The sequence below is a fragment of the Vipera ursinii genome, assembly GCF_947247035.1.
Source record: "Vipera ursinii genome assembly, chromosome: 5".
NCBI classification, from domain to species: domain Eukaryota; kingdom Metazoa; phylum Chordata; class Lepidosauria; order Squamata; family Viperidae; genus Vipera; species Vipera ursinii.
The window spans coordinates 92,408,638-92,435,258 of NC_139518.1; the positions used below are offsets into that span (position 1 = coordinate 92,408,638).

A 26,621-nucleotide genomic window follows, 5' to 3' on the forward strand; every position below is an offset into this window, starting at 1 on the left:
TGATAATTTGAAATCGAAATGACGCTTCTTTCTTTTTTAACAGACTGTCACAGAAAAGCATAAAATGAATGTTCCAGAAACCATGAATGAAGTTTTGGACATGTCTGATGATGAAGGTATGTGCATTAAAGATACCTGTTATTAAGAAGACCCCTTTTCATGGGATTTTCTATTAAAATTGCAACAGTAAATTGTTTGCCTGGATTTGTAAAATGAGCCTAACCTTTTGTTCACTTGAATTGTGCAGCATGTAAAGCGAATGCCCCTGAAATTCTCAGTGAAGGTGAATATATTTCAGACGCTGAAGAAGGTATTTCTGGCACCTTTTCTCTCTGAGTTGCAGTGGGCTCTGCCCTTCAGAGTTTCCACTTTTTCTCCTAACAAGCCACCTATCAAAGCTGCATATACACTACAGTTTGTACGTCTAGTGCAGGGGTCAGCAACCTGAAAGAGCCACTCGGAACCGGTTCCCTCACAAAAGGAAAAACTGGGAGCCGCAGAAAATGTGTGCGCATGTGCGTACATGCGCGCATGCGCAGAACAGGGTTTGACTGAAGAGTGGAGCCAAGGCGAGATATGCATCTACCCTGCATATTTGAATTGATTGGTTGAACTTTTTTACTCCCACTTTTTTTTTGGACTGCACATGACAGCGGACTGGGAGCCGCAGGAGACGGTTGAAAGAGCCGCATGGGGCTCTGGAGCCACGGGTTGCAGACCTGTGGTCTAGTGCAAAGGCAACAGGGCTGCTTTCTCTCTTCCCTATATACCAGGCAGCTGAACCTGCCCTGCCCTTTGTTAAGCCCACCCCTCCCTCTGCCTGTTGGAGGGCAAAGTTTTACAAGAAAGAGCCTCTTCTGGGCATGCAAGAACCTAGCATGATTGTCCTCCATTTGTGGGCCCAAGAAATGGGGTGCCATAGATGAGGTGGCCCCAGCAGACCTATTCCTTTTCTTCCATTGCACAGGTTTATTTCAGAGCTGGAGTCCCAACCAGCATTAGTGTACCTGTATAAACAAAAAACAGAGAGGTTTGTGCTGTATCTGAGTGTTTGGGGATGCATCTTCAGACTGAGACGCTAACTGTCTCCTCTCCACAATCTCAAAAGAGTCTTGCAATAGTGATCCGTTCTGGGAAATGTTTGCATCAGACTGGCTGATCCCAGTTTTGCAATGGCAATATATTTTAGAGAAGCATGTAAAGAACAATAGTACTTGCTGTGTTTGTGTGCAGTGATGAAGAGAAGAGCCCCATTCAGTGGCATTTCTCATTCTGTCAATAGCGAACAGCAGAGGTGACTTCTTCCCACATTTGAACACCTGCAGTTTCTTTAGCATAGATGGAATGTGCTTAACTCAGCAAGATTTTTAACCCTGGTCCAACTCTCTCACATTACCTTGGATTGTCCAAGAATCCTGTGCATCTTTTACTATGGGAAATTCCTTATTGAGATATCAGCTGAAACTTTGCATGCAAAGGACATGCTCTGCCAATGAAGTGGAACAATTTGTTTCAAGCAATCGACTGTTTTTATCTTAGGGGCTAAAACCCTGAAACAACTGGAGTGACATTGTAGGTTTTCTTTGGTGAAAAGTACTAGGCATACGCACTTATGTATATGCAGCAAACTCCTCTTTCACTAACCTTTGTCAATTCTTTTTAGCCACTAGAGTGCCTTCATGACCTCTGACTTTCCTTAATGACTGCAGTTTTTCAATATAACCTTCTGATTTGGTTCAAGTCCCTTTCTTTACTCTTTTAATCCAAGTTGCCATTAATTTTCTTGGGGTATTCTCTTAAGCTGCTGTTGCTTTTTTTTGTAAAATTAAGTTTCTATATTATTGTATTAATCAGACTGATAAATGTGAAGGATGTATATTTCAAGCAGACTGTCTCTCTAGAGCAGGGGTGTCAAACTGCCGGCCCACGGGCCGGATGCGTCACGATGAAACTGCGCCCACGCCATTGCCGGCAATGGGGAAAAAGCTCCGATACGTCACGCGACGTCACGTGATGTCGCGAGTTTGACATGCTTGCTCTAGAGGAAAAGTAGCACAAATCTTTCACGCTAGGGTTCATGAAAGGAGATGAATGAATGGGAGGATGGATGGACAATATGGGCTATTTTTAACTTTACTGCATATTCTGAGATATAAGTTTAAAAGAGTTGAGACACAAAACCTAAAAGAGAAAGTGACTTTCATGGTTTTTTTTGTTTTTGAGGTTTTAAGTTGATGTTGGTTAAATTTCATTAAAAACCAAAACATCTTCTCTATAGCTGTCCATTGTCAATTGCAGGTAATTTATTAATTATTTGGTTGTCACATTGAAAGGTGTCTTGAGTTGCCTATTAACGTAAGGTGGTAAGAGCCAACATTGATAGGACAGAATTTTGTGAAGTTGAGTTGTAAAGAGATAAGCTTATATTTGATGAATAACAAAATGTATATTGGGTTTTGGAATGACAAGGTAATATTATTTGGAGGCCAGCCCAACTTTGGTACTTGCTTCTGCACTGTGCAAAACCTGTTCAGCCTGTATATTAGCAAACAAAAGTATTAAAAGCCTCCCAACTACAGGAAGAAAAACTTTGAGTTCCAAATCCTTGGAGAATATGAAGAACAAAACAGCATTTATTAGGTGCCACAGCTATAATACTTGACTGTGTCTTTATAAATGTTTGCTTTAGAATCATAGAGAAAGTAAGACAGGTTGGTAAGCAAGGTGCCTATGTCTTGCAGAGCAACAAATCCGCAAGGCAATGAGGAAAAACAGTGTCAGTTACTTCTGTTAGTCCTTTGCACAATAGGGAAGTTTTCATTTTTGCTCAGATTCTACGTTATTTTGGAGCATCCATCCGTAATGCCTGCTGAAGAGGGGGTAAAAGCAAAGACTCCTTCAAGTAAAGGGCAGTTTATGTTGACCTCGTGGACACATCTGGGGAGCTTTCATAACAGAATGAAAGGGATTGTCCATGGGTGTCTTCTAGAGTATTTCTCAGAGTCTGTGGCCTGAGATTTCCTGGTTGGCTTCTATTTAAGCATGAACCAAGTCCAATCTTGCTTAGCTTTTTTCTTTCAATTGCTGCACCACGCTTGGAACAGAAGAGACAGTAGTGCAAAACAGTCCCATAGGCAGACCCCAATGGATCTCACCATATGAGAGCCAAAGCACTCAGACCCAAGGGTTGTTGGGGTTTTTTTTTCAGTAAGGGAAGAGATGTCCATTCTTGCAAGATGGACGCAATGTTATCATTAGTCTAGTTTTTTGTTAAATCCACTAAGCACCCACTACTTTTTTTTTCTCATATTGATGAATAAGTTCAACAAATAACCTGGTTACAGTGGCAAAGGCAGCATCATTATTATTATTTATTTATTTATTAATTTAATTTGTATACCGCCCTTCTCCCGAAGGACTCAGGGCGGTGAACAGGGCAATACATAATAAAAAGCAAGATACAAAAATTAAAAAGTAATTAAATAGCAATACCCGTAATAAATTAATACAGATTAAAAGGTTGAGATCAATTTATAAAACCTGACCCCATCCCATCAGGCCAGGCCAGCTTGTTCAAAGAGGTAGGTTTTAAGATTGTGCCGGAAGGAGCGGAGATCAGGCGCCATCCGCAGCTCGACCGGAAGATGGTTCCATAAATCCGGGGCGCCCACAGAGAACGCCCTCCCCCTGGGGGCCACCAGTCGGCATTCTTTGACCGGTGGCACCCTGAGGAGGCCCTCTCTGTGGGAGCGTACTGGGCGGAGGGAAGTTAGAAGTCTTGACGGATCCAGTTAGGATGGAGAAATCACAGAGAAAATTGGTTTGGTACCATCCTTTTCTTAGAATTTCCCAGTCCAGTCAAAAGTCTTCAAGTTCCCAGTACCTCTTCCTCCAATTCCTAATCAGCTCCAACCTGCCTGGATTGTCTGAGATCTGTCAAGCTCAATTAGGTGTTATGGGGCCAACCTCTGCTTCCCCCAGTAGCTCCATGGCGATGGCAGACATTCTGTGGTTTCGCAGATTTTGCAGAACTGAAAACGTATAAGATGCGGTTATTTTATCCTTTTGTTTTGGTAAGAGAAATTCTATTTCTGGCCTTTAACATAATTTGGGAAAGGCATAGCCAACCCCCTGCGTGCATTTGACGCAGAAACCCAACCCAACCCAACCAATCCTTTTGTAAGAAAACCCCGACACCCTGTTTGCATCCCCAAACTTCAGAGGCCAAAAGTACTGCACGTTTTAGGAAAGACGGAAGTGTGTGAAGCCAAGAAAGAGGGTGTCCCGGCAATTCCTTCTCTTTTTTTTTTTAAATTCATTCAGCAATTGAAAAAAAATAATAGGAAGGAAGGTCTTTTAGATAAACTGGACTTTGAGAGCACTGGACAAGCGGCCTAGAGCCAAAACTGATTACGGGAAGGGCTTGAAAGTTAAAAGAAAGGCGCACCAGTCAGCTCTCAGCTACTCCACACCTTCCCGGCTCTCGCCTTTAGACAAACACTTTTCAGTTGGTGCCCTCATCTCCCTTCCACTGCTGCCTGCCAGGGGAAAATTGCCAATGGCGTTAATGATTAGCCAAAGCTAATCTCTGGCCGGCGGCGAGGCGGACCTTTCCTGACTTTTCAGGAGACCAAGCCGATCCCAGAAGCCTTCCCTTCCCCACCTAAAGGGACCTGGGCATCCTCCCGACCTGGGCAGTCACCTCTCCAGGCCGCCCTCTGCTCAGCTGAGGACCGTCCCCTTGCAAGCTTCCCCGCCCCTGAAGGCTGATGCGCCTTTTTCTGAGATTTCCGCCTGTCCCAGGCCTGCAGGCTTAGCCCTGGAAGCCAGTTTCAAGTTACAGGGCGAAGAAAAGGAGGCGAAGCCGCCTGACACCCAAGCGGTGCCCTCATTTCCATACAAACCACCGGCTCGCTCGCTCGCTCGCTCGCCCGGGTGCCACTGCTCTGCCTGGTCCTTCCCGCCCGTCCGGCCGGCAGATCGCGTCAGAAGAATGCCGAGAGGAGGAGGAGGAGGAGGAGGAGGAGGCGGGCGGACTGGCTCGGTGGCCCCTTCCCTCCGGCAGCTGCTCTCCGCTTAAGAGCTGCGGGAGACTCGCTTTGGGGTGCAGGGGAGAGGAAGGTGCCCGGGTTCCCCCCCCCAGCGCAACCTGGGCTGGTCGGAAAGCCGAGGAGCGCCCCAGAGCCGATGCTGCTTTGGCGGCTGAGGATCCACCGCAAGAGCAGCAGCAGCAGCAGCGGCGGCGTTTGGACCTCGCGGGCGGAGAAGACCCGGAGGCTGAGGACGAGGCGGGAGGAGATGGCTTTCCAAGGCAGTAAGGCCCTTCGTGGCTTCCACCCCCCACCCACCCCCCGATCGCCGCCGCCGCCGCCCCGGGTGCCAGGGAGTGGGACAAACGTGGAGCTCTCAAAATGGATCTCGAGCGAATCGCAGTTGTCGGGAGAAAGTTGATCTCTTACTTTGTTGCGGGCGGGGGGAGGTATTTTTAGCCTGGGCTGGGAGTTAAAAAGCGGGGGCTCCGGTCATGTTGTTCAACACACACACACACACACACACACACACACACACACACACACACACACACACACACACACACCCTTTGGAGGAGGGGAGGGAGGAGAAGAACGAGCAGGGCTTCGTTCAGCCAGGTTGGGAAAGCTACGTGGGCAACTCTGATTTTGTACATTGCTGGTGTAACTAACCTCAGGCGGATCCAACCACCCCCAGGAACGATGGGCTTGCACTCTTGATTTAAGCGGAGGGGAAAACCTTCAATTTTGCAGGAGCGGATTTCAGGCTATCTTTGTCCCTGTTGGAACGTGGCTTTCAGGATGACACAAAGGGGGGAGAGTAAAGGCAGGGGAAGTCAGCCCCTTGGTGCCTCTGCTGTCTGGTTCACGTTGAAGGGACCAGTTTCCTTGACTGGAATCTCGTGGCTGGTGGGATTTAAGGCCAAAAACAGCCTTAGGAGAGAGATTAAAGCCCGTCGCTATTTTACATGGGTGGCTGCTTTAATGAGATATTTTACTTACATGGTTTTAAACATGGTTCATACACTGGTCTTTATCTGGATTATAATAATGAGGTAAGCCAAATGTTTTAAAGTAAGCTCAAGCGCTATTAGATTCAATATTTTGTTTTCAAAAAGCAAACTCCTAGTAGTTAAGCGTATAGTATCTGTATCTAAATTTGGAAGCCACATTTATGAGGAAGAATTTTATTTTTGTTCTCCTGAGACAGAAATCAAGGAAAAGCAAGGTGGCCTTTCATTTTTCTCGAGATTCACCTCCCAGCTAGCTGTGAATTTCACTTCCTCAAACCAGAATTCAAAAATTGTCATCTTCTGCCCCATAGATGGATCTGGTCTCTTCCCTGAGGAGTCTCTGACAGGCAGTGTTGCAACAGAAGAGGGACCAAGTGGAGACTTTTTTTTATTCTCCCTAAAACAAACCGAGATTATTTCCTGCCTGTCCACAGCTTGAGGGATCCTAGATACATCGTTGGCTGGGTGCATCTACCAAGGGTTTTTTTCCTTCTCTGGTTGGAGACCCAGATCTTTGCTAAAATCTGGTTCTTCCTGATCTGCGGCACTTTGAGGCGTCTGAACCTCAAGTCAAGCAGCTTGGCTCTGAATGCGAATCCAGATTTGGTCTGCCCTGTCTTTCTTGGACCAACCTGGACCTCCCACCTTGGGTTGCCCGTAGACGCCCATCTTCTTTTGCCTTGTTCTCCAAAAAGAGAGGGGACTTCTTTGGTGTTCTTCATGTCTTTACCTCAGTGTGGATTCTCTGTGCTGAATAAAAATATAGTGACATCTCCCGTTCTCCACGAGGAATTCTACGGGTGGTTCCTTTTGGTCACCCTTGTCCCTTGCTCTGAAATGTCCCCAGCAGGGGCTGAGGGAGAAGAGTAGAGAGCTAGGATGCAGCAAAGGAGGGAGAGGGTGGGACTAAGGAAACATTCTGTGATTAAGTAAGATTACAGAGCAGAGCAAATGGCCCACCACAAATCTCTTCACAAAGTTACACCCAAGGATCTGAATCTGGAAAGAGAACTCACCAACTATTTCTGTGGCTGGCACCAAACTGGTGTAAGTTAAAAGCAGCATGGACAGGTTTGGGAGGGGAGGGAGGGAGGGAGGGAGGGAACAGATTAGGAGAGATGGGTGCAGAGAGGGGTCCCATGAAAAGCCAAATTTTGAAGAAGGAGATGCCCCCATAACGCTGGGCTATTGTACGGGCAAAACAGACCTGTGACTGTCCTAGAGGATAGTCGTTTCATTTCAAAGTAATCACAGTGGAAAAAAAAGAGCTGGTGCTGAGAGCTCCGCGGAATCAAGAACAGATTAACAGCTGGACCCACCTGGATTCTTTTTTCTACTTGTGAGCAGGCACCAGCCTAAGCGGGAGACTCTCAAGTAATTAATATTTCTAAGCTTAAGCCTTCAGGGCACCAATTATGGGCCAGGGAGAGGAAGGAAGGAAAGAAAAGAAAGGTTTGATTTTAAAGTTCCTTGGATTCAGGCTGAGCATCCAGAGGCCAAGAAGCCACAGCAGATCACCTTTTGTGGCTGTCACAAAGCAGCTGCCCACCTGTGTCCCTGCTGTGAGTTCAGGTGAAAGGGACCCCTTTGCCTTTATTAGGTGTTCTAGATATAACCCGTTTTTCTTTCTTTCTTTCTTTCTTTCTTTCTTTCTTTCTTTCTTTCTTTCTTTCTTTCTTTCTTTCTTTTTTTCTTTCTTTCTTTCTTTTTTTAAAAAAAGCTGTTGTTCAACATGGTGATTAGTCCATGAGATAAACACTGGGGTCGATCTCATCCTCCAGATGCATAATGCCCTTTGCTTTGGCACGTATACAGCAGGTATGAACCCATGAAGGAGGATTTCTCTCTCTCTCTCTCTCTCTTTTACAAGGAAGATGGTTGATGTTTATCACCCTTCAGCAGGCCAAACTAGGGGTGTGCGTGTGTGTGGTTGTGTGTGACTTTTTATTTCTTAGCAAGGTTAATAAAGGTGGGCATCCCAATGTTTTGGATACGTTCCTGAGTTCCACTTGCTTTTTCCTGCTGGCAGGTGAAGATGCAATGACAGGTGACACGGACAAGTATCTTGGACCCCAGGATCTCAGAGAATTAGGGGACGACTCTCTGCCTGCCGAAGGCTACGTGGGCTTCAGTCTGGGAGCCCGATCTGCCAGGTATGAGCACTGTCTCCTCATAAGCATCTTTTTCCAGAAAACATCTGTTTCTGCAGAAGTCATTCAAGTCCCATAATGTCACTGCTTGGTTGCTTCCAGCCTTTCAATGATGCCTTCATTATTTTAGCCCATCTCTGCTCGGCCTTCCATGGGAGTTTTGTTAACGGCAAAAGAGTAGTTCTGTAACCCACCCCTTCCGTTCCACTGCATTCAATAGGCTTATTCATTGATTCAGGTGAATAAATCACCATTTCTACCCAATACCTGCTCGCACCCCACATCCATCAGAAGTTTCCTTTGGAAACGAGAGGAGAGCTTTGTTTGTGACTCCCACAGCTGAGCCACCCAGCCCCATTTTGAAAGGACCAAAGGGAAACTGGCCGGATGTCTTTAAGGCTGTTTGGTACTTTAATGGGTCCCTTTCCCCCAAAGAATGCATTATCAACCCCGGGGATCATGGTCACTGTCTTGATTTGTTTGTCAGTTGTTGCCTTGCTGCCAAAGCCCTTTGCCAGCCTTTGTTCCAAAAGGAATGCACTGCTTTCTGGCAAGAGAGGGAAAATGGGTCACAGGCTGCCGCGTTGCCATGGCGGGATGAGCAAAAAGCTCATATTAGCGAGAACATCTTCCAAATTTGCTAGGCTTGAAATGTATAAAGCCATCATTTTGGAGATGACTTTCTCAGTTGGGAAAGAGGAGTCAATTTACAGGCGGTGGAATTGTTGTGAGGCTCATAATTAAACCTCCCAAGCTCCTAGCCCCGAGGACATTTTCCTATAGCTTAATGATTGGTTGCAGAAGGTTGTTTCATTATCTGACAGTGAGTGGCATTTCCCGCAAGGCACAGTGTGGACATCTGCCTGGGTCCAGAAGCATCTGCCCCCACTTAGCCCTTCAGACGCTTCCTTCATTGAAAGAGGAAGGAAATAATTTACTCCCAATCTTTCCAGCTTTAAGATGTGTGGACTGGCTAGGGAATTCTGGGACTTGAAGTCCACACACCTCAAAGTTGCTTGAGTTCAGCATTGCACAATTCTGTCAGATAAATGTTACAGTCTTCCCAGATTTCTTATCTAAATAGTGTTAACATTCCACTTGTGGTGCTATTATCTAGGCTCTTATTCCACAAAATGTAAACTTGTGGCTTTAGTTGTTTATCAGAGAACATTTCAGTATTAAGCTAGTGAGTACTGCAGTACATACTTGAATAATGAATGAATGAATATATGCACGCATCCCAAAGATATTTATGGAATGTTAATCTGTCACTTCCCTATTCTCCCTCCCTTAGGATCAGAGCCGCTTAGCTGACTTTAATGCTCTTTAGTCGAACCTCATAAGTTTTAACTGGCTCACCTAAGATGAGCACAACAGTAATAAAACAATTATTTATATCTAGAAACACTAAATGACAAATGCAAACTGTGGTCAGAACCATTTAAACCAATCGCAACTGTCACGTCACTAATGTTACAGAAAATAAATGAATCTTGAGGGTTTCCTTAACGACAACTGCTAAGGTGGACTTCCAAGGGTCCACTTCCATTTCAGAGTTGCGGACCTGCTACACTAAAACATTTTAAGTCTTGTTCCTGTTAATTAGCACTTTAAATTGGCTTTACAAGTATGTTGGCTGAAACTGACGTTGGTAGAATATACGTATCCCATGAATTTGTTGTATCTCTTCTATCAGCAGTCAGGGAACAGTATAGAAGTCTTGGCACCTGCACAGAGAGTTTGTGAAAAACTCTGGATTGGAGACCTCACACGAGCATGGTCAGATTTCTCCAGAAAAGGCTAGGGCTGTCTTAGCTCATTAAGACCGTCCCTGACCATTGCTTTCCTGGTGGCCTTGGGGTGCAGCAGACCCAGGAGAGCATCAAAATGATGTATAGAGACTATCAAGGAGAGCACAGCCCATCGAAAATCGGTTGCAACCCCCTGATAGCAACTCATAAGGATACAGGGCTAAGAACTGCCTAACAGTTTCATGGCAAGTGGTGTATAGTATATCTCAAATGCATCATTCGTTAACAAGAGGATCATACTGTTCTCTTTTTTGTAGCCCTTTCCCTGTGTAAGTCTACGTCAGGGTTCTCACAAAAGGCTTTGTCATGAAAATAGGTTAAAAAGAAGGCTGAAATTTTAGGCAGAGGCAGGCATGTCAGCCTTCTTTGGCATTGAAAATGTTTCGCCCAGAAGATTAGGTCAAAAACAACTAGATCTCTGCTAGGTTTCTTCAAGTAGTGACCTTGTCGGTTCGTCATTCTCACCACTAAACCATCTCTGAACAATTAACCTCCTCTGAGGCTTAACCACCAACCCAGTTTTTTGGCAGTATCCAAAGTAGACCTTTGCAAGGACTCATGAATGAGGTCCTCGTACCGCAGTCCGGGAGGACTTGTGGTTGAGCAGTGTCTGCTGGCTGCTAGTTCTCCAGCCTCGGTTGAGAGTTGTCCCTGCCATCTCACGGGCACTGAGAACATGGCAGGAGATTATATTAGGCCAGAGGTTGTCCATGTAGCCCAATCACATCAATTCCCATTGGAAGTCCTCCAGGATCACAAGCAGAGTGTTTTCCTGTCTTCTCTTGCCTAAAGTTTCTTAGTTGGGGATTTTATATAGCCACCCAGAGTTCTTTTTTAAGTAGATGGGCAGCCTGCATAGATTTCTTTAATAAATAAATTATTAAAAAACCAAAGAAAATCAACCAAGGAAGCTTTTTTCCCCCCCATTCGGTGGCTATGTCATCTAGCTCTGGCACTGTGCTTTTTTTCCACTGATTCTTTGCTTTCTATTTTTCCTCCTTTTTTCCTTTTCTGTTGTACCTTTGTAAACCTAGCCCTAAGGTCAGGTAAGGAAGCATGGCCGCAGCCTGGTAACGTTTCTCTGATTTTTGCCGTTTCTCATTCCTCTGCTTGCTTGTAGCTTATTTGAGTTAGCATCGCAGCATATCATGACTATTTGATTGCACCTATTCCAAATAATGCTGTTTTCATGGCTGCAGTGAAATGCACTATAGAGGGGTAGGCAACCTTGGCTCTTTTATGACTGGTAGACTTCAACTCCCAGAATTCCTGAGCCAGCCATGCTGGCTCAGGAATTCTGGGAGTTGAAGTCCACCAGTCATAAAAGAGCCAAGGTTGCCCACCAGCGCTTAATGGCTTGATAAGATGGACGGCTTTAATAATCCACCAAATTCTTCTCTTGTTCAAGATGGTGACTAATCCGTGAGATAAACATGCTAAAAGTGATGAGATTTTGTAGAAAACACTATTTGGGAAGATTTACCCTGCAGAGTGCATGTCATATGCTGTTAAGTTACTTATGCATTCTTATTTTTTTAAAGTTAGCCCCCAAAACATTCTTCTGTTTGCTGAATGCATATTATTTGGCCTTTTTCATTTTTTTCTCCCTTACACTAGTAAGCATTTTTTTTTAAATGTGGCATGTCTTCTAACATTTGCTCTATGTAACTTCCAGGATTAAAATGTCAGACACAAATGCATAGCCTTTGTTTTGGTAGATTCCAATTGTTTTCCTCCAGACTTCAGGAGAAGGTGATAGGATAGGTTGACATGTTCATCCCATTGTATCCCTTGCATACAACGAAGAGGCAATCTTGCCCCATACCTCACCCCACTGAGCTAAACTCTTGGACTCTCTGCTTATCAAGGCCAGCCTCCTAATTGTAACCCTGCAATTTGAACAAGTTAACCTCTGTGACCTCGGAAAGGTTGGCCCGTGGCTTGTCCTTTGTTTCTGATGGCCAGTTAATCTGAAAGGCCTGAGGTTGGAATGAGCTTCCTTTGAGCATGCTGTTTTTCCTTGTTGTGACAACTTGAAGTGGAAGTCCTGACTGGGCTTCAAGTGCACAGCCAGTCGTCAGAGATCGAGGATCCTCTTAAGGTTAGAGCTAGTCAGTTCTTAAGGTAGGCTGTTCCCTTTCAAAAAAGGCCAGTGTAGATCAGGTAGCCTGTCTTGAGAACTAAATTCTTAAAAACAACATGGAAAGATTCTCAATAAAATGGGTAGGTTAAACTTCAGAATAAGGCTATCTTAGTAGGGAAGCGCTTTTTCCCCCCTATGTTAAGCAAAATATTTCTAAATTGTTCCTTGTTTTACAAACAATTAGCTGTGCATGGTTAGATGCACACACAGTCTTCAGTGCCGTCATCCGAAGGGCAAGTAAAACAATGACTAGCAGAAGTATCTACGTAAGTGAAGAGGTCTAGGCTAAAAAAATTGAAGGGCTTTTTTTAGAAAGTTGTCCTGACATCTGTCCTGACATTTTAGAATAAGGCATAAATCCTAAATTCAAAGTTATTACAGTGCCCATTGAAATCAATCATGGTTACACTTTGAATAAGCTTAATTAGTCATGTACACCTAGTGTATATCGGACTTTCAACATGCATTTTTACCACATTCCAATAGATGTGCTCTGATATTAAATGGATAATATAGCTGTCAATTTCTGCTGAGGGACAATATCTGAAGGCTTCCTTTGACAAATGAAATAGCCAGAATAAATGATGAAAATTTTTAGATTTTATCAATGGGGGCAGGAGGGAATCACTAAAAACTTCGTCAAAATTGCACTTTTTAAACTGCTCCGCATCAGTTACACGTGGTTTAGGGACTTGAGCCTACTCCCTGGAAGTTGCATGAATTAATTTTTCTTTTATTCATCTCATCCTCATATCATCACACTCTCTGATAAATTATAAATACAACCAGCCTCCGCTCCTTCAGTTCGGATAGGTCCTACACCTTGAACAGAAGCTCTTTCACCCGGGACAGTGTAATGATTGAAGAACTTCTGGTGCCACCAAAGGACACGGTGAGTTTCTTGTGACTCTGGCTGGGGAAGAGGGATTTAAATACACCCTTTTTGCAGTCCTTAGCTTGATTGGACTGGAGCTGCCATCCTTTCCAGTCAGGAAGGATTTTAATTGAGCCGATTGGGGGAGGAGAAGATGGAGAAGGCATTTGGTCTTTATTTTTTTTATTGCAGTAATGTATGTGCTGCTTTAACCTAAGCAATTCAAGCCAAGGCTTGGAAGTTTTTGATATAAATTATGACCTACCAAACTGAAAACAGCCTATAAGCTAGGACTCTCAGCCAGTCAAGTACTGTACTTGGTAATACCATTTTCATGACTGCCCATGATTCTCTTCCGAAGTTCTCAGTTTCTCAGCCTTCCTAATTTTTTACTTATATATTTACTATATTTGTATACTGCCACCGTCCGTGGTGATGGAGAGTTAAAATAGGGAAAAAAACAAAAACAAGAAGCGATGCATCAGAGATGAAATTTGAATTCTAGGCTAATGCATCAGTCAGCTGTTGATGCAATTAATCCATTAAAAGCAATCAACATTGCTGAGCCTCAACTCCCAACAGCCTCACAATGCAGGGCCACTGGAAATCAAAGTTCAGAGAGAGCCCGAGGCCAATGTAGCCCATGTTTAGAAGTCAGATTCTTAGAATACTATTTTTCCTACCAGTTTTGAAATTATTATTGTTTAAGGGCAAGAAAATAAACTGTTAATAGATGCATGGTGACTAAATGCAGGGTTAATTCAGCAGAATTCCTGTACATTTTATGTAGTATTGCCTTTAATTTGCAAAGACAAGACTTCTGTTTATGCCCTGAAATCACATTACTAATGAAATGTTCCTTCAGTTTGAGAGATTGTAGAATTTGAATGCCTTTTTTCTGTAGTTCTGGGAGAAAGACCTTAGAATAAATTATAGCTACAGTTGGTAGCCAGCATGGAAGGTTTCAACTAAATAACAGGATACTGGCCTTTATGTGCTAAATTAAACACACATTTCTACTGCATTACACTCTGATAAAATAGCAGCTGTGACATCAGGACATAGGCAGCCTCTGATTGCTGTAGCACAGCTACGCAGAATGTGGTGTGTCCACAGCAGGGGAAGTTCAAAACAGTGAAATAGTGGCCCCAACCATGCAGCTGAAGCCTGACCCATTGTTGCATGTATTGAGATCCAATGGTGTAGTTCTGGCTATCATCTTGATTCAGGAATTGTCCCGCATTCCATCAGACTACGTGCTGAGCTAGCTATGAGGTTGCAACAAGTTACAAGAGCACTGGCCACCATTACAGTAAGCTCTGCCCCTTCCTGGGCAGACTCTGGTCTGACATAGGCCTTTCACCCTCATTCTTCCTCCTCCATTGGCCCAGAGAATGTCTAGCCAGGACTTCAGGTTGACCTTGTTGTTTTTACTTAACTGATGGAGTTGCCTCTTCTTTCCACTTTTGACAGAACATCAAATCTGGGCCTACTAGTACTCTGAAAAGTGTCCATAGCCAACCTGAACCTGTAAGTTCTCTGGCTGATAGACACACACACACACACACACAACCCCCCCCCCCCGGGATGCAGAAAAAGAAGCATTCTGAGAAATAGCAGAATATCTACATTAAAAACTAAGAATCTTCCTCCTCTTGCTTATCAAGAAAGATGAAAGGGAGAACCCTGGGCGTCACGCCAGGCATGCTATGTGTTTAGTATTTGCTCCTTGCCTTTTAAAATTGACAAGTTGTTAAAAGGTGAGACATCCATTTTCTTATAGGACAATATTGCACTGAAGCAATTGCTGGTGAGCTTCATTCAGTTGGCCCCCGGAAGCTGGTTTGGTCCCTGAACAAGAGTCTGGAATCAAATCTCTTGTGTTCCTTGCATTCATCTTCTGACTGCAGTGGACAAAGGCAATGGTTGGGCATTGTGTGGGGAGATGCAGGTCCAATTCAACCCAGAGATTTGGGGGGCAATGACTACATAATTGCCGTAGTGTTATAACGGTGATAAGTGGAGAAGGGAGATTTCTTTGGAGGAAAGGTGGCAGACAAAACTAGTACGAGAGAAGAGCAGAGCCAGCCCACTTACCAGCTACAACCGTGTAAATAAAGCTGGCAAAGTATCCATCAAGTTTAAAACAATCTCAATAACCACGGCCATTTCTTCCAGAGAACCTTTTTAAGAACTTGATTGTCATAAAGCACACAATGTTTCTTACTTCTTGGATGACTTAATGGTTTCTTGTTGGCCATCTCTTTGAAGCCCCTGACATTTCCTAGAGAAGTGGACTGCGATTCCCTCCGGCACTACAGCTGGGCTGCGGAGACCTTGGATAATGTTAACCTTGTGTCTAGCCCCATTCACTCAGGGTAAGTACTTTGGATAGTATCCTTTCTTCACCCAGGGTGAAACCAGGCAGTGGCTTGGAAGAAAGGGAATAACCTATCCACGATACCTTCCTTGATGTACACTTCCTTCATACCAACTGTGGAATTTGTTATTTATTGCTATTGAGTGTCTACACCGCCATTATGCTGCTACCAACATGTAGAGTAGCTTAAAGTAATCAAGAGATACAGAACAGGAAACCTAGCAATAAAGTTGATGCTTCTGATATAGCAAAACAATGAAACCAATATCTTTAAAATATTAATTTGACTTGAGTTTGGGCACCACTTCAACAGCCCAGAGCAAGAGAGAGCCATATCAAGATAAATAATTAGATGGCTTTTAAATTAAACATTTAAAGCTATGAGTAGTCCCGTTCCGTAATAGGGAACTACAAGAGATCCTGAATCACACCAGTGCCAGATGTCTATCTTGCTCTGAGATTAACTGTTGGGATTAGAAGGCAAAAAACATTTATCCTTCTACGGTAGTCACAATACTGTAGTAAACATGTTTCAACCCATGACTCAACTGGGTGTATTTGGAGGAACTGAAATAGTTGCTACTTTCTTTGTCTTGGATGTATGGAAGAACCTTTTCATTTCTGAGAGATAGATGGATAGATGATAGATAGATAGATAGATAGATAGATAGATAGATAGATAGATAGATAGATAGATAGATAGATAGATAGATAGATATGCAAATTCTGACTCCATTCCTCTAAGTAATAAGAAACTTGGAAACTGCTCCATATGTTAGCAGAGATGTGTCTGTTCTGCTCATGAATGTGGCTGATTTTGCTTTACAATCTAACTCTGAGCTTTATGAGCCAGAATCAGTAGAGAGGGAGGTGCAAAGCATACACAGGGATACAATCACAAAGAGGACTGGAACTCAGCCTACATATTCATCTGTTGACTTTTTCCCCCTCCTGAATAACTCTGAGCTCAAAAGTTCCTAGTCCACTGTTTTGATTTAAGACTACATTATGGAACGCAGATATTTTGTAAGGTTTACATCTAATCTAAGAGTTCCCTTTTCACCCCTGCATCAGTTGCATTAATTGTTGCAAAGAAATTAGCACTGATAATTAATTAGGCTAGGGGCATGTCAGAGAAATGGGCATGTGTCAACAAAACAGCTCAAGTTCCATGAATTTCAGTCCTACTTAAGGAAGATTAAGATGATTTGAATTCCCAGTAAGTTGAAAAATACATTATGCCTGCCAAATAAAGGATATATATATTTCAAATGCTAGTAATAATCCTCTCAGAGTTCTGAAGACTACTTTTAAATGTTTAGACATGTTTGCTATAATTACAGGGTAGCTTCCATTTCCTCTTCTTCCCTTCAAAAGCATATCTATAATTAGAGCTGTAAGCAAAATAATCTTCCTACCACCAAATCAAGATATGAAGGAGGCTTTTAAAAAGATAAACATTACAGCTTTATCCTTCATGAACTTTCCTAATCTTTGTTAGCCTCGTTCAGTGACTTTATCCCAAATGGTCAGCTTTATTTAAATTCATAGCAGTCTAGAATAAGCTCCTTGGTTCCCCCAAATGTCAGCATTGTTTGTGGCACTATTAATATGGTGATGGTCATCTTCTCAGTTGACGCATCCAACAAGCATGAAGTAGTGACTGGGCAGCTGCATTTGAAAAGGGGCAGCTCTTTTCGTACTACTCAGAGTGAGAATAATTTGCTTCCTTCCCCTTAAAAGTGAACTAGGAAACATTCCTGCAGCATAGAAAGGGACATTTTTACCTCTGCAAGGCTGCTAAATCTCTAGATCAAATAGATTAAATAGTTGTGAATTGTGCAAGATGGCAAAGACATGGACACAAGCAAGTATAATTCCTCCCCAATAACTCCCACTGGAAGGATTAACCAGCCAGTTTGTACAACATTGTCCCAATAAATGTAAAGGTAAAGGTTCCCCCGCACATGCGTGCTAGTCATTTCCGACTCTAGGGGCCGGTGCTCAACTCCGTTTCAAAGCCGAAGAGCCAGCGCTTGTCTGAGGACATCTCCGTGGTCATGTGGCCGGCATGACTAGACACCAAAGGCGCACGGAACGCTGTTACCTTCCCACCGGAGTGGTCCCTATTTTTTTACTTGCATTTTTACGTGCTTTCGAACTGCTAGGTTGGCAGAAGATGGGACGAGTAACAGGCGGTCACTCTGCTACGCGGCACTCGGGATTCGACCCGCCAAACTGCTGACCTTCTGATCGACAAGCTCAGCGTCCTAACCCACTGAGCCACCGCGTCCCTTATTGTCCCAATACCAGCTGTTAAAACCCGTATATCAAATGCCAAAGACCAGCTGGGAAAATACTTCTTGGTCACATCAGAGGGAAACTCTGAAGAGTTCTGATAAAAGGGGCCTTTGGGGTGGGGTCTCTCCAGATGGCTCTCAGACCCCAGGTTTGCTGTCTATCAAGCATGCACTCGCCTTCCCCCTCAAGCATGTCCGTTAAACCATACAGTATAACTCCTATATCTGAGATCCCTTAGTTTTCTCACACAGGTAAAAGTCAATCCTTAGTGGTCTTGCACTATTAGACCTTCACTATTTTTTCTCTAGAAATTGGAAACTCCTAGTATCCAGGCATCCAAACAGTCAACATTTGAGGCTTGGGGCCACTTGTTTCTTTTTCTGTCTCTGGCCTTGTGAGATTTAAGCCAAACACTTTCTATAGTCCTTCAAACTTCTTGGTCATCCACTACCGAATTATTTCTTTTCCAGTTAATTGGAAGTTTATTGGATTTTTCCACAATGCCTTTTAAGGCTAACCATGCTTTAGGATTCAGATGAAACCCTAAGGTGTGACTAATTGAAACTGGCAGCAAATGCTTCCAATCTCTGCACTGGGTCCAAGATACACAGGAGCAGAGAGCATCAGTGCTGATGGATGGAAAGGATAGGATCTCAGTGCTTTGCTGCAAATGCAGTTTATCCTGAACATTTGCGCTATATTTTCTCCTAGACATGTGCAAGCCCAGTAAGCCATCAATTGGGAGCTTCAACCAGTAGGAGCCGGGATCAAGCAACAAACTAAGCCAGAATCAAGCTAAACATATGCCCTCACAGTGTGGCATTGTTTCAGATAACGTGTTCTCAAACATTTAAAATACTTGCTCAAATCAACTGAACATCATTTGCTATCGGTGTTGCATAATCCCTTAACACAATCCAGGTTCCAGTGCAAAATAGTCCTTAATTTTTCCCTGTCCCATAGCAGAGTATGGATCCACATCTCCAACCAGTTTTTGAGCAAAGGTTTTAATTTCAGCAAAATGCATATCGCTATCGCCCATCTCTCTCCACCACCTATGACCAAATTGAAATGCTTTGCTTTTGTTATATTGCCTTTGTTTATGATCAACATTTTTGTTGCTTGCTTCTAATAATCTCATATTAATTTTTCCCCAATTTGCTTTCTAAATTATTTTGCAGCTATTCCTCTCCACTCCCACAGTATGATTCAAGGTGATGATGCTGTCTGTGACTTCTCATTTTGCCTCTCTGTGTGTTTATTTTATTTTTCCTCTCCAGTTGCAATGTTTGTAGATGTTGTAGTGCGTCTCCAGTCTTTCCGCCTTCTGCTGTAGACTTCCCCCTTTTGTCTACTTGTTGTCTTTAGTATTGTGCTTTAGAAATTGTTCTGTAACTCATACCTTTGGTCTGATAATGACTTAGATCAAGGGTCTTCAAACTTGGCCCTTTTATGACTTGTGGACTTCAACTCCCAGAACTCCTCAGCCAGTGTGCCTGGCTGAGGAATTCTGGGATTTGAAGTCCACAAGTCATAAAAGGGCCAAGTTTGAAGACCCTTGACTTAGATGGTCACTAACTCTTAATGTCATTTATATAAACTGCATGAAGAAAATCATTGTCTGGTGTCTAGGAGGACTGATAGACAAGTTAGTTGATGGCGGGGTTATGGGCATTTTGATCACAAATACTAGAGGAATTGCTAAAGTCTGTTATCTGGTGGGATTTGCCAGTGAGGATCTATGAAAGAGGTTTCACAAGAAAGAAACTATTCTAAAATAATCAACAATCAAACTGCAGCTTGCTTCGGTAGTCTTTCTAGCTAGAGGGCCATGGTCTTACATTACAGGTACTTGTTGAGCTTGACAAATCAAGCCAGGATTGGCTCTTAACCATGTCCATATTCTAGCATCAACCGTGTTGTTTAAGCAAATGGTCAGAAAGAATTGTTTAGCAAACTCACTCAGAAAACCTTCAGGCCTTGCAAACTTGGGAGTTTTGTTGATTAGACTAAACAAGCCAAAAGGGAACCATTTAAAAATAAGCTGAGTTCTTGGGACATGTCAAAGTTTGGAAAGGGAAGACAATTCTCTTTGAGACAACCTTCTGATGCGCTGCACGTCCTGGGGTGGATTCCCCATGAGCTGTTCTGAGAAGTTCTGAGCTGTCCAGAGTCGCTTAGGATGGCAGCCATCTAAATCTTTTAAAGAAATAAAGAAATCACTTTCCCGGCATAGGGGAGGGTGACCAGGTTGGAGCCTCAGGGCAAAAATTAACACACATGCAACAAATTGGCAATGTATTCCTGGGCAGAAGATGCACCAGATTTTAGAGTGATTTTTGGTTTTTTGGCATGCTTCCATCTCTATAAAATCAATGTCAATCCAAAGTCTTATTTTTTTTAAAAAAAAATAAAGAATTTGAAGGAAGCAGCTTTTTTAAATCTTTAATCACATTGAGATTTTTAGGCCTGGAAATGTGGAAAGGATAGCTAATTAAAAAGAAAAAGCTGCTTTAGAATAACGTGCAAAGCAAGTTAAGCAAGAAACAAGCAAACTAACCCAGAGCAGTTTAAAATATTCTTTGAAGTAGGCAAAATGAAAGCTGCAATTATTATTTTTTTTATTGAAAAGTTTTAAAATACATTTTATCTTTAACAATCCCCCCTCCCCCTCCCCTACCTATCCCTCCCTACCCCTCCCCCCTCTCCCCCCCCCTGACTTCCCAGAGCTAAGTACAGGGTATAAAAACAAAAAACAATCATAAACATCCATATGCTACCAACAATAAGTTCTTAAATCTATCACTCTCTAGCTCATATAAGATAACTACAAACAATACTAATATTTCATATAGAAAAAAAAGAAAATAGAAAGGAAGACTTATTCAAATGCTAAATGAAACTTTTTAGTCCCATATTTCTTCTGGATATATTCAATCCATTTTTTCCACTCCATAATATAGCGTTCTTGCGAATGATCTTTCAAATAAGCCGAGATTTTTGCCATTTCTGCCAGGTCAGAAACCTTTAAAGTCCATTCCTCTATAGTCGGCAATTCCTCCTTCTTCCAATACTGACCTATTAAAAGTCTTGCTGCTGTAATTAAATTCAACATCAACTTAGTGTCCACAACAGTAGCTTCTGTAATTATACCCAGCAAAAAGAATTGCGGACAAAACTTTATCTTTTGCTTGAAGATCTTCTGCATATTCCACCAAATTTTTATCCAAAAAGCCTTAACCTTTTTACAAGTCCACCATATGTGAAAATATGTTGCATCTTCGTCACCGCACCTCCAGCATTTGGGCTGATAATTCGGATACATACTTGCAAGCTTTTTAGGATCTAAATGCCATCTATAAAACATTTTATAAAAGTTCTCTCTTAAATTTTGAGCTTGTGTAAATTTTACATTCCTCACCCAAATCTTTTCCCATGTGTCCATTGTAATAACTTCTTGGATATTTTGGGCCCATTTTATCATACAATCTTTAACAAGTTCTGTTTCTGAGTCAATTTCTATCAATGCAAGATATATCCGTTTGATATGTGCTGGACCCTGATTTCTAATTTGCTTTATCAGATTTTCATCAGTCAATGTAAAACCAGTTTTCTGATCTTCTTTCCACCTGGCCCGTAGCTGGATATATTGAAACCAAGTTTGAATAATCTTCTCATCTCGCAAGAGGCTGTACGGTTTCAGACACCAGACATTTCTTTCCAGACTTAAAATCTCCTTATACGTAGTCACATCATGCTTAAAACCAACATTTATATTTTCTATTGCATGTTTTGGGATTGCCCACAATGGTATCTTACAGTCTAACTTATGTCTATACTTCTTCCAAACTCTCAACAATGCCTGTCTTAAAATATGCACTTTAAACACATTATCTACCTTCTTATCATACAACAAATATGCATGCCAGCCAAACAACAAGTCGTGGCCCTCAAGATTTAATAATCTCTCTTGTGTCAAATTAATCCAATCACTTATTCCTGCTAACGCAGCAGCTTCATAATATAATTTAAGATTGGGCATTTTAAGACCACCTCTTTCACGAGTATCCTGTATAATCTTAAGTTTAACTCGTGGCCTTTTCCCTGCCCAAACAAATTTATTGATACCTCGCTGCCATTCCTCCAGATTAGAATCTTTCTTAAGAACCGGTACCATTTGAAATAAGAATAAAAATTTAGGCAGGACATTCATTTTCACTGCTGCGATTCGCCCCAACAAAGACAGTTGCAATTTTTCCCAGCTCTCCATTTCTTTTTGAATTTTTCCCCATAATCTTTCATAGTTATTTTTATATAACTTTGTATTAGAGGGTGACAAAAACACCCCCAAATATTTGACCCTTTTAACAATCTCAAATCCAGTTAATCCTTCTAAAAGGGCCTTTTGCGATGCTGTCATATTTTTGGCCAGAATTTTAGTTTTTTGTACATTAACTTTAAATCCAGAAACCTTGCCATATTGCATTATTATCTCCATCAGGTCCACGACAGAGTTCTCCGGCTGGGTCACCGTAACAACCAGATCATCTGCGAACGCCCTCAATCTATAATCCTGATCTCTAATTTGTATACCCTTAATTCTTTCCGAATTCCGTATTTTTATCAATAATATCTCCAATGTTAGCACAAATAACAAAGGCGATAACGGACACCCTTGCCTTGTGCCCTTCTCAATATTACAAGCTTCAGTCAAACTATTGTTAACTATTATTCGGGCAGTTTGTTTTTGATATAATGCCCTAATTGGTTGCAAAACTTTATCCCCAAAATTCATTTTATCTAAAACTTTCATCAAAAATTGCCAATTCAATTGATCAAAAGCTTTTTCAGCATCTAAAAAAATTAGCGCCGCAGGGATCTGGTTGTTCCTTTCCAAAAACTCTAACACATCAACTATATGCCTCACATTATTTTTCATTTGCCTACCACTAATAAACCAAAAGCTGCAATTATTTTGTAAAGGCAGCTCTAAGGGCAAATGGACTGTGGAAACTAGACATGTCCGTGTTGCTTTCTGAAGAACCACACGGAAGTGGTCTGCCCTTGCTCTCTTGACCTGTTTGAATAAATGGTATTTAATTCCAGCAGAGACTGAGGGTTAAATGGACCTCATAGCAAATGAGCTTCTGATTGTGTCCCATACCACCGTTTGAGAGGTGTGAAGGGAACACACAAGGCTATAAACATGGTCTTGGAGCATCTGCCAGATCAAGTTTGAGAAAAACTCATTCTCAGCTCCACTGCCCTGTCCGGTCTGGCTCATTGGTCCACCAACCTGCCTGATCTTCAGGCTGGACTAGAACAGGGGTCTTCAAACTTGGCCCTTTTATGACTTGTGGACTTCAACTCCCAGAATTCCTCAGCCAGCATGGCTGGCTGAGGAATTCTGGAGGTTGAAGTCCACAAGTCATAAAAGGGCCAAGTTTGAAGACCCCTGGACTAGAATAAGATCTGGAGGACAGACACCAGGAAATCCTGGAGGAACTGCAGGCTAGCCTGGGAAAGTGACAGTCAGTCTTGAAGATGGCAAACTCCTTCCCTAAGTGTTGTTTATCACTAAGGAAGTCCACCTGGATGTCCACAAAGTCACCAGGATCTATGCTTGACTCAAGGAGGTCTTATTTTTGTCCTCTAAGCTCAGCAGAATTGGAAGAATTGTTCAAAAGGAAGCTGGAACATCCCCCATGGGATGACAATGGGGTCGAAGTGAGCTGCTTTCTTTAAGAAACCAACTACGAGGAAGTGCAGTAGTACACAAAGTTCAGGTTGAAGATGAGAGATTTTAAGGGAAAAAAGAAAGGAGACAGGGGTTTTTTGGACCAAAGCCTATTTTTTTATTTATTTTTTTATTTTTAAGGGAAAAGGTGTCATGTATGCACGTCGCTCTGATAGTTTCTGAAGAAATAGAATGTAAAGAATTGTTAAATGATTAATGGCTCGTGCTGATAGGGCATGAGTCATACACTTATATTTTCATTATAGGAAGGGCTGTGCAATCCTTAGCCATGGTGTCGTGCAATCATGTGATCAAAATAAGGGGGGGAACTGTTTCTCCTCCAAATAATCTCTCGTGCAAAGAATTATTTGTACCCTCTGCTGAGAAATCAGCTGCCCAAAAGCCACCCAGCTCCCTGCAGTTCTATCCAAATTCAGCCGCCTTGGTCTTGGCTGCTCCAGGGAGCAGAGAGGTGGTCTCCGTGTCACCTCCTTCTGAGTAGACCTGCACCCAAATGGTGCCAATCAAGTGCTGGCTGTTCTCAAGAGAGCATTTCCTTCTCAGTGCATCAAGTTGGTGTTAAAGAGATCTTTTGCTCCATGCCAGCTTCTCCTGACGCTGCCCATTCCTCTTCCAGTTTTCTGGTCAGCTTTATGGTGGATGCCCGGGGAGGCTCCATGCGCGGCAGCCGCCACCATGGCATGAGGATCATCATTCCGCCACGCAAGTGCACGGCTCCCACCCGCATCACCTGCCGCTTGGTGAAGAGAGCCAAGCTGGCCAGCCCCCCACCCATGGTTGAAGGAGAAGGCTTAGCCAGCCGGCTGATTGAGATGGGGCCTTCGGGGGCACAGTTCCTGGGGTAAGTGGCCCTCTGGGCCGATCGCTTGAGTTGCTTCTCCTCCTTAATCGGTTGGATCCTTGTCTTTCCTACTGTGGTCACCCTCCGAGTCTTCGTTGATTTGTTTGTGACGTGTGCTGCTTCACCAGAGGCCAACTCCCCATAGAGTCCAGAGGCAGCTCCCCTTGCGACAGGTGGGATGGGACGGAAGGCGGAAAGGAGGTCATTCCGCAGAGACCGCCCCCCCCTCTCATGGGGTCAAATCAGCCTTGGTAGTACTACCCACTCATGTGCAGAGCAGTCCATGCCCCCAAGCCCCCCCCTCCACCCCCGTCTCTCTAAAGAAACACTCTGTTCCACCTTTCCTTCTTCCTTGGCTGTTGCTCACCAAGAGTAGGAGAAGAATTAACCTGCAAAGAAGCATACTGTTGATGTCAGTCCATCCACAGTTACCTTTCAATGGTGGAAAGGTCCTATCCTGATAACCTCTGGCTCCTAATTTCCCCTCTTGTTTTTCTTCCTGCGGCATGGATGCCACTAGTAAACTGCATCTTCCCACCAATCCTCCCCCTTTAAATGAGGGCGAGAGCCTGGTTAGCCGAATCCTGCAGCTTGGGCCTCAAGGGACCAAATTCACTGGGTAGGCTCTTTCTAAGCAAAGATATCAAATGTCTGCAGTTCTTTTCTCGTTTTCGGTTTTGACTTGCTTTTTATTTTTCTTTTCTTTTCTTTTCTGGTTCTGTGTTTTGATCATGCCCATCTCTTTTACGTTCCCTACAACAGTTGCAGCAAAAGCTTCCCATTGGTTTAAATATCACAGGCAGCAGTGAATCCATAGTGGCTTGATGATAGTGGTAACACTGCTCCTGTCCAGCTGATCTTGTGCTTTGAGCATGTGGAATTCACGGCAAGCATTTCTGCTTTCATAAGTTCTGTGCTTTTTCTTAATTTTTTTTTAGAATAGCTTTTTCTTACGGTCTCAGCTGCATTTTTTTTAAAAAAGAAAGAAAGATCCACCCAAAACATGTGTTTGTTTTACTCTTGCTGATAGAATTCTTGATGAGGCTTTGAGGTCAGTTTGTGGAGGAAGAAGATGGGCAAAATTGGGTCATTTTCAGCAAGCAATATTTATAATACAAGGGTGGCCCAATTCAGATCTAAGATGGGGGTCAGGCCAAAGGAACCAAGAATGACTCTGATTCAAAGCAAAGACATTTTGAGCAGTTTCTTCACTGTTGCTCATCAATAGGCCGAGTCTTGCCAGGCTAAAGCACTTATCTGCAAGGCCGTTAGATATATACCCAGCAAACTGGTGGGTGGGGTCTGCCTTCGCCCTTTTCCACCATACCGAAGACTCCAAGCTTCTTTGTCTCCTTGTTCCCTGGGGGAAGCCCCCTCCTTGCCAAGATCTCTCAGGACACCATAGTCAAAATCTCTGGAGAAGACCCAGTTGGGAAGATGCTCTTCATGGTTTGGGTTTGTGCATGCGTTGCAGGCTGCACATGGAAGCAGAACCCAATGAAATGGGCTGGGTTTGAACAATACTTAAGGCTACCAACCCCCTGTTCCCCAATTAAAACTAAAAAAACAATAATAATTACGTAGATATTTAAGTTGCCTGGGGAAACTTGGATGAGTCCTTGAAAGGTTGAGGAGTGGTAGGTTGACTAATCTTATCAGCAAAGAAGGAGCTCCTGTTCCATATATTAAATTCCTCGCTGTCTCCAATCTAGCTCTTCCATATCTAGTTGCCTATCTATACCCACACTCTCTTTTAAACGTTTATAATTAATGTATATAGAATTAATACTTCTGTATGTGTGTGTCTCTTAATTTACACGCATTTATATTTAGTATTCACACACAGGGACGCTGCCCGTTTACAGTAATCTGAAAAGAATTCATATTTAGAATCGTTGAACTCCTTAAATATACTGACAGCTGGTATTCCACAGTGGTGGAACTTAATCTACCCTGCTATTCCAAGTCTTCTATTGAGCCCCTGTTCTACCTTCCCTGTGAGTTTTGCTTCTATTCATGGACATAACTGTGTGAGCTTTATCCAGGAGACATTAGCCAACCAAGATTGCATTCAAGAAAGTAGTTGTTGGTGTGTTTCGGTATTTTGTACACGGGGAGCACCGAGTTTAAGTAAGGTTACCAAATGCAACAGCCCTTGGAGATGTTGCTGTTTTCTTCCAATCACATAATTTGGATAACAATCTGTGTTTTGGAAAGAAAAAAAATAAGAAAAGGAACAATTTAAGTGGAGTTAGAAAGCTTTCCATCTCGTGGCCTTAAAGCATGTAAATAATAAAATTGGTGGGGTAAAAGAGCATAA

The 26,621-nt window shown here is 42.9% G+C and overlaps 1 protein-coding gene across 1 annotated transcript in view; it reads left to right on the forward strand.

The window, feature by feature from the left end:
* The window catches only part of ANK3 (ankyrin 3), a 191,129-nt gene that overhangs the window by 116,355 nt on the left and 48,153 nt on the right, over positions 1-26,621 (forward strand). Inside the window, exons 22-27 of the mRNA XM_083364150.1 lie at positions 44-116; positions 248-310; positions 8,073-8,196; positions 12,937-13,039; positions 15,293-15,399; positions 24,077-24,301. Coding sequence (XP_083220276.1) covers positions 44-116; positions 248-310; positions 8,073-8,196; positions 12,937-13,039; positions 15,293-15,399; positions 24,077-24,301 — 695 coding nt within the window. The remainder of the gene's footprint in view (positions 1-43; positions 117-247; positions 311-8,072; positions 8,197-12,936; positions 13,040-15,292; positions 15,400-24,076; positions 24,302-26,621) is intronic.